General features: G+C 46.2%; 1 protein-coding gene across 1 annotated transcript; it reads right to left on the reverse strand.

Annotated features, from left to right (window-relative positions):
• Positions 1–3,706: 3,706 nt before the first annotated feature.
• On the reverse strand, positions 3,707–4,846 carry LOC138364798 (dynein heavy chain-like). The gene has a single exon (XM_069324775.1). It carries the CDS (start codon positions 4,844–4,846, stop codon positions 3,707–3,709), a length of 1,140 nt encoding a protein of 379 aa, XP_069180876.1.
• Positions 4,847–9,213: the final 4,367 nt, after the last annotated feature.

The following is a 9,213-nucleotide window of genomic DNA, read 5'->3' on the forward strand; positions in this document are numbered from 1 at the left end:
ATGGCTTTGCAATGTGTGTGTGTGTGTGTGTGTGTGTGTGTGTGTGTGTGTGTGCTCACCTAGTTGTGTTTGCGGGGGTTGAGCTCTGGCTCTTTGGTACCGCCTCTCAACCGTCAATCAACAGGTGTACAGATTCCTGAGCCTATCGGGCTCTGTCATATCTACACTTGAAACTGTGTATGGAATCAGCCTCCACCACATCACCCCCTAATGCATTCCATTTGTCAACCACTCTGACACTAAAAAAGTTCTTTCTAATATCTCTGTGGCTCATTTGGGCACTCAGTTTCCACCTGTGTCCCCTTGTGCGTGTTCCCTTTGTGTTAAATAGACTGTCTTTATCTACCCTATCAATCCCCTTCAGAATCTTGAATGTGGTGATCATGTCCTCCCTAACTCTTCTATCTTCCAGCGAAGTGAGGTTTAATTCCCGTAGTCTCTCCTCGTAGCTCATACCCCTCAGCTCGGGTACTAGTCGGGTGGCAAACCTTTGAACCTTTTCCAGTTTAGTCTTATCCTTGACTAGATATGGACTCCATGCTGGGGCTGCATACTCCAGGATTGGCCTGACATATGTGGTATACAAAGTTCTGAATGATTCTTTACACAAGTTTCTGAATGCCGTTCGTATGTTGGCCAGCCTGGCATATGCCGCTGATGTTATCCGCTTGATATGTGCTATAGGAGACAGGTCTGGCGTGATATCAACCCCCAAGTCTTTTTCCTTCTCTGACTCCTGAAGAATTTCCTCTCCCAGATGATACCTTGTATCTGGCCTCCTGCTCCCTACACCTATCTTCATTACATTACATTTGGTTGGGTTAAACTCTAACAACCATTTGTTCGACCATTCCTTCAGCTTGTCTAGGTCTTCTTGAAGCCTCAAACAGTCCTCTTCTGTTTTAATCCTTCTCATAATTTTAGCATCGTCCGCAAACATTGAGAGAAATGAATCGATACCCTCCGGGAGATCATTTACATATATCAGAAACAAGATAGGACCGAGTACAGAGCCCTGTGGGACTCCACTGGTGACTTCACGCCAATCGGAGGTCTCACCCCTCACCGTAACTCTCTGCTTCCTATTGCTTAGATACTCCCTTATCCACTGGAGCACCTTACCAGCTACACCTGCCTGTCTCTCCAGCTTATGTACCAGCCTCTTATGCGGTACTGTGTCAAAGGCTTTCCGACAATCCAAGAAAATGCAGTCCGCCCAGCCCTCTCTTTCTTGCTTAATCTGTGTCACCTGATCGTAGAATTCTATCAAGCCTGTAAGGCAAGATTTACCCTCCCTGAAATCATGTTGGCGATTTTTCACGAAGTCCCTTCTCTCCAGATGTGTTACCAGGTTTTTTCTCACGATCTTCTCCATCACCTTGCATGGTATACAAGTCAAGGACACTGGCCTGTAGTTCAGTGCCTCTTGTCTGTCGCCCTTTTTGTATATTGGGACCACATTCGCCGTCTTCCATATTTCTGGTAGGTCTCCCGTCTCTAGTGACTTACTATACACTATGGAGAGTGGCAAGCAAAGTGCCTCTGCACACTCTTTCAGTACCCATGGTGAGATCCCATCTGGACCAACAGCCTTTCTAACATCCAGATCCAGCAGGTGTCTCTTGACCTCCTCTCTCGTAATTTCGAACTCCTCCAAGGCCGCCTGGTTTACCTCCCTTTCTCCTAGCACAGTGACCTCACCCTGTTCTATTGTGAAGACCTCCTGGAACCTCTTGTTGAGTTCCTCACACACACCTCTCTGTCATTCTCTGTATACCTGTCCTCGCCTGTTCTAAGTTTCAATACCTGTTCTTTCACTGTTGTTTTCCTTCTGATGTGACTGTGGAGTAGCTTTGGTTCGGTCTTGGCTTTGTTTGCTATATCATTTTCAAAATTTTTCTCTGCTTCTCTTCTCACCCTGACGTACTCATTCCTGGTTCTCTGGTATCTCTCTCTGCTTTCTGGTGTTCTGTTATTCCGGAAGTTCCTCCACGCCTTTTTGTTCAGTTTCTTCGCTTCCATACATGCCCTATTATACCATGGATTCTTCTGTTGCTTCTCGGATTTTTCCCTTTGGGCCGGGATGAACCTGTTTACTGCCTCCTGACACTTTTGGGTAACATAGTCCATCATACCCTGTACAGACTTATCTCTGAGGTCTGTGTCCCAAGGTATTTCACTTAGGAAACTTCTCATCTGTTCATAATTCCCCTTTCGGTATGCCAGCCTTTTGATTCCTAGTTCTTTTTGGGGGGGAGATAAGTCCTAGTTCTACCAGGTACTCAATGTTCAATACACTGTGGTCACTCATTCCCAAGGGCGCTTCCATCTTAACTTCCCTTATATCCCATTCATTTAGGGTAAATATCAAATCAAGCATTGCTGGTTCATCTTCTCCTCTCACTCTTGTTGGCTCTTTGGTATGCTGGCTTAGAAAGTTTCTTGTTGCCACGTCCAGCAGCTTAGCTCTCCATGTTTCTGGTCCTCCATGCGGGTCTCTGTTCTTCCAATCTATCTTCCCATGGTTGAAGTCTCCCATAATTAGTAGTCCAGATCCATTCCTGCTAGCAACAGAAGCTGCTCTTTCTATTATGTTAATGGTGGCCATGTTGTTTCTATCATATTCCTGTCTAGGTCTTCTGTCATTTGGTGGTGGATTATATATGACTGCGACTATAATTTTTTTCCCTCCATTTGTTACAGTACCTGCTATGTAGTCACTGAAACCTTCACAGCCCTGAACAACCAACTCCTCAAAATCCCAGCCTTGTCTTACCAGCAGAGCTACACCACCACCACCTCTTCCTTCCCTCTCTTTCCTCATAACATAATAGTCCTGTGGGAACACTGCATTTGTTATCGTTTTCGTGAGCTTTGTTTCTGTGAGGGCTATTATGTCTGGGCTTTCTTCTAGTACCCGTTCTCCAAGCTCATTTGCTTTATTTGTAATTCCATCTATGTTAGTGAACATCGCTTTGAGGCTCACTATCTTCTGTCCCTTCTGAAATCGCCTCCTTGGTGAGTGTTCTGCTGTGTGTGTGTGTGTGTGTGTGTGTGTGTGTGTGTGTGTGTGTGTGTGTGTGTGTGTGTGTGTGTGTGTGTGTGTTGACCTATCAGAACTTACCACTCAGGTCGTGACGGCCGGCCAGGTGCCCCCACCTGGATCAATGGGGCTGTTACTGAACCATTCTGACCTTCAAGTTCACTCTCCAGTCTGGCCTGAGAGGTGTGGCTGGAAGTGGCTTCCGCAACTACTTCTTCCAGGTCATTCTTCTTGTTGACCGCCCGTACAGGGTACAGGGTACTGGGTACAGGGTACAGGGTACTGGGTACAGGGTACAGGGTACTGGGTACAGGGTACAGGGTACTGGGTACAGGGTAAATGATACGGGGTACAGGGTACAGGGAACCAGTATCTGAGTTTGTGTATATGTGTGTGAGAGAGAGAGAGAGAGAGAGAGAGAGAGAGACAGGAGAGAGAGAGAGAGAGAGAGAGAGAGAGAGAGAGAGAGAGAGAGAGAGAGAGAGAGAGAGAGAGAGAGAGAGAGAGAGACCCGGAAAAAAGCATCGTACCCTAAACGTTGAGCCCAAAACGCTTGGTGTTAAAAATGCTTCATGAGTCCGTGTGTCACTCCCGTCCTCTTCAGTTGTACATTATTATCATGTTCTTGGTACTCACATTCTTTGGAATAAGAATATTCTCATACTAGCTGTACCCGGCCACGCGTTGCTGTGGCTCAGTGACAGCCACAGTGACTTCAATCACAGCCAGAGTGACATCAATCACAGCCACAGTGACATCAATCACAGCCACAGTAACATTAGTCAATACCACAGTAACATCAATCACAGCCACAGTGACACCAATCACAGCCACAGTGACATCAATCACAGCCACACTAACATTAGTCAATACCACAGTAACATCAATCACAGCCACAGTAACATCAATCACGGCCACAGTGACATCAATCACAGCCACAGTGACATCAATCACAGCCACAGTGACATCAATCACAACCACAGTGACATCAATCACAGCCACAGTGACATCAATCACAACCACAGTAACATCAATCACAGCCACAGTAACAATAACCACAGCCACAGTGACATCAATCACAGCCACAGTGACATCAATCACAGCCACAGTAATATCAATCACAGGCACAGTGACATCAATCACAGCCACAGTGACATCAATCACAGCCACAGTAACATCAATCACAACTACAGTAACATCAATCACAGCCACAGTGACATCAATCACAGCCACAGTGACATCAATCACATCCACAGTGACATCAATCACAGCCACAGTGACATCAATCACAGCCACAGTGACATCAATCACAGCCACAGTGACATCAATCACAGCCACAGTGACATCAATCACAGCCACAGTAACATCAATCACAGCCACAGTAACATCAATCACAGCCACAGTGACATCAATCACAGCCACAGTGACATCAATCACATCCACAGTGACATCAATCACAGCCACAGTGACATCAATCACAGCCACAGTGACATCAATCACAGCCACAGTGACATCAATCACAGCCACAGTGACATCAATCACAGCCACAGTAACATCAATCACAGCCACAGTAACATCAATCACAGCCACAGTAACATCAATCACAGCCACAGTGACATCAATCACAGCCACAGTAACATCAATCACAGCCACAGTGACATCAATCACAGCCACAGTGACATCAATCACAGTTACAATAACATCAATCACAACCACAGTGACATCAATCACAGCCACAGTAACATCAATCACAGCCACAGTGACATCAATCACAGCCACAGTGACATCAATCACAAGTGACATCAATCACAACATCAATCACAGCCACAGTGACATCAATCACAAGTGACATCAATCACAACATCAATAACCGAAGGAAGCAGACCTTGACCTGACCTTTGACCCCTCACACTCATCCCGACCTCTGCACCAATTATCACATATATCTGGAACTATCAAAGGGTCCAATTACCACCAAATATAAAATTCCTCAATAATTCCTCATTTACTCTTAAATTGGGCAAAAGAATGTTGTCAGAGGGTGACCAATAATGTATAATTTGGTCCCCTAATTGTTTCCTACAATGACATTCATACAATTAACAATGATACTGAAAACATTCATACAATACATCATACGTTAATGTATCTTTGTGGTTGATGTATGTATGTATGTATGTATGTATGTATGTATGTATGTATGTATGTATGTATGTATGTATGTATGTATGTATGTATGTATGTATGTATGTATGTATGAGAGTCATTTTGGACATAAATATATACGCGGAACAGCCTCATCGTCAAAGGGAGCAACAGTAACACCACCAACAGTAACACCACCAACAGTAACACCACCAACACCACCAACAGTAACACCACCAACAGTAACACCACCAACACCACCAACAGTAACACCACCAACAGTAACACCACCAACAGTAACACCACCAACACCACCAACAGTAACACCACCAACACCACCAACAGTAACACCACCAACAGTAACACCACCAACAGTAACACCACCAACACCACCAACAGTAACACCACCAACAGTAACACCAACAGTAACACCACTAACAGTAACACCACCAACAGTAACACCACCAACAGTAACACCACCAACAGAAACATCACCAACAGTAACACCACCAACAGTAACACCACCAACAGTAACACCACCAACACCACCAACAGTAACACCACCAACACCACCAACACTAACACCACCAACAGTAACACCACCAACAGTAATACCACCAACACCACCAACAGTAACACCACCAACAGTAACACCACCAACACCACCAACAGTAACACCACCAACAGTAACACCACCAACAGTAACACCACCAACACCACCAACAGTAACACCACCAACAGTAACACCACCAACACCACCAACAGTAACACCACCAACAGTAACACCACCAACAGTAACACCACCAAAAGTAACACCACCAACAGTAACACCACCAACACCACCAACAGTAACACCACCAACAGTAACACCACCAACAGTAACACCACCAACAGCAACACCACCAACAGTAACACCACCAACAGTAACACTACCAACAGTAACATCACCAACAGTAACACCACCAACACCACCAACAGTAACACCACCAACAGTAACACCACCAACACCACCAACAGTAACACCACCAACACCACCAACAGTAACACCAACAACAGTAACACCACCAACAGTAACACCACCAACAGTAACACCACCAACAGCAACACCACCAACAGTAACACCACCAACAGTAACATCACCAACAGTAACACCACCAGCAGTAACACCACCAACAGTAACACCACCAACAGTAACACCAAAAACACCACCAACAGTAACACCACCAACAGTAACACCACCAACAGTAACATCACCAACAGTAACACCACCAACAGTAACACCACCAACACCACCAACAGTAACACCACCAACAGTAACACCACCAACAGTAACACCACCAACAGTAACACCACCAACACCACCAACAGTAACACCACCAACACCACCAACAGTAACACCACCAACACCACCAACAGTAACACCACCAACAGAAACACCACCAACACCACCAACACCACCAACAGTAACACCACCAACACCACCAACAGTAACACCACCAACACCGCCAACAGTAACACCACCGACACCACTAACAGTAACACCACCAACACCACCAACAGTAACACCACCAACAGTAACACCACCAACAGTAGCACCACCACCAGTAACACCACCAACACCACCAACAGTAACACCACCAACAGTAACACCACCAACAGTAACACCACCAACAGCAACACCACCAACAGTAACACCACCAACAGTAACACTACCAACAGTAACATCACCAACAGTAACACCACCAACACCACCAACAGTAACACCACCAACAGTAACACCACCAACACCACCAACAGTAACACCACCAACACCACCAACAGTAACACCAACAACAGTAACACCACCAACAGTAACACCACCAACAGTAACACCACCAACAGCAACACCACCAACAGTAACACCACCAACAGTAACATCACCAACAGTAACACCACCAGCAGTAACACCACCAACAGTAACACCACCAACAGTAACACCAAAAACACCACCAACAGTAACACCAACAACAGTAACACCACCAACAGTAACACCACCAACAGTAACACCACCAACAGCAACACCACCAACAGTAACACCACCAACAGTAACATCACCAACAGTAACACCACCAGCAGTAACACCACCAACAGTAACACCACCAACAGTAACACCAAAAACACCACCAACAGTAACACCACCAACAGTAACACCACCAACAGTAACATCACCAACAGTAACACCACCAACAGTAACACCACCAACAGTAACACCACCAACAGTAACACCACCAACAGTAACACCACCAACAGTAACACCACCAACAGTAACACCACCAACACCACCAACAGTAACACCACCAACACCACCAACAGTAACACCACCAACAGTAACACCACCAACACCACCAACAGTAACACCACCAACAGAAACACCACCAACACCACCAACACCACCAACAGTAACACCACCAACACCACCAACACCACCAACAGTAACACCACCAACACCGCCAACAGTAACACCACCGACACCACTAACAGTAACACCACCAACACCACCAACAGTAACACCACCAACAGTAACACCACCAACAGTAGCACCACCACCAGTAACACCACCAACACCACCAACAGTAACACCACCAACAGTAACACCACCAACAGTAACACCACCAACAGTAGCACCACCAACAGTAACACCACTAACAGTAACACCACTAACAGTAACACCACCAACACCACCAACAGTAACACCACCAGCAGTAACACCACCAACACTAACACCTCCAACAGTAACACCACCAACAGTAACACCACCAACAGTATCACCACCAACACCACTAACAGTAACACCACCAACACCACCAACAGTAACACCCCCAACACCACCAACAGTAACACCACCAACACCACCAACAGTAACACCACCAACACCACCAACAGTAACACCACCATCAGTAACACCACCAACAGTAACACCACCAACACCACCAACAGTAACACCTCCAACAGTAACACCACCAACAGTAACACCACCAACACCACCAACAGTAACACCACCAACACCACCATCAGTAACACCACCAACACCACCAACAGTAACACCACCAACAGTAACACCACCAACAGTAACACTACCAACAGTAACATCACCAACAGTAACACCACCAACAGTAACACCACCAACACCACCAACAGTAACACCACCAACAGTAACACCACCAACAGTAACACCACCAACAGTAACACCACCAACACCACCAACAGTAACACCACCAACAGTAACACCACCAACAGTAACCTCACCAACAGTAACACCACCAACAGTAACACCACCAACAGTAACACCACCAACAGTAACACCACCAACACCACCAACAGTAACACCACCAACAGTAACACCACCAACAGTAACACCACCAACAGTAACACCACCAACAGTAACACCACCAACACCACCAACAGTAGCACCACCAACACCACCAACACCACCAACAGTAACACCACCAACACCACCAACACCACCATCATCACCACCAACAGTAACACCACCAACACCACCAACAGTAACACCACCAACAGTAATACCACCAACACCACCAACAGTAACACCACCAACAGTAACACCACCAACAGTAACACCACCAACAGTAACACCACCATCAGTAACACCACCAACAGTAACACCACCAACACCACCAACAGTAACACCACCAACAGTAACACCACCAACACCACCAACAGTAACACCACCAACACCACCAACAGTAACACCACCAACAGTGACACCAACATAAACACCACCAACACCACCAACAGTAACACCACCAACAGTAACACCACCATCACCACCAACAGTAACACCACCAATAGTAACACCACCAACACCACCAACAGTAACACCACCAACAGTAACACCACCAACACCACCAACAGTAACACCACCAACACCACCAACAGTAACACCACCAACAGTAACACTACCAACAGTAACACCACCAACAGTAACACCACCATCACCACCAATAGTAACACCACCAACAGTA

The sequence above is a fragment of the Procambarus clarkii genome, chromosome 14 (genome assembly GCF_040958095.1).
Source record: "Procambarus clarkii isolate CNS0578487 chromosome 14, FALCON_Pclarkii_2.0, whole genome shotgun sequence".
Lineage (NCBI taxonomy): Eukaryota > Metazoa > Arthropoda > Malacostraca > Decapoda > Cambaridae > Procambarus > Procambarus clarkii.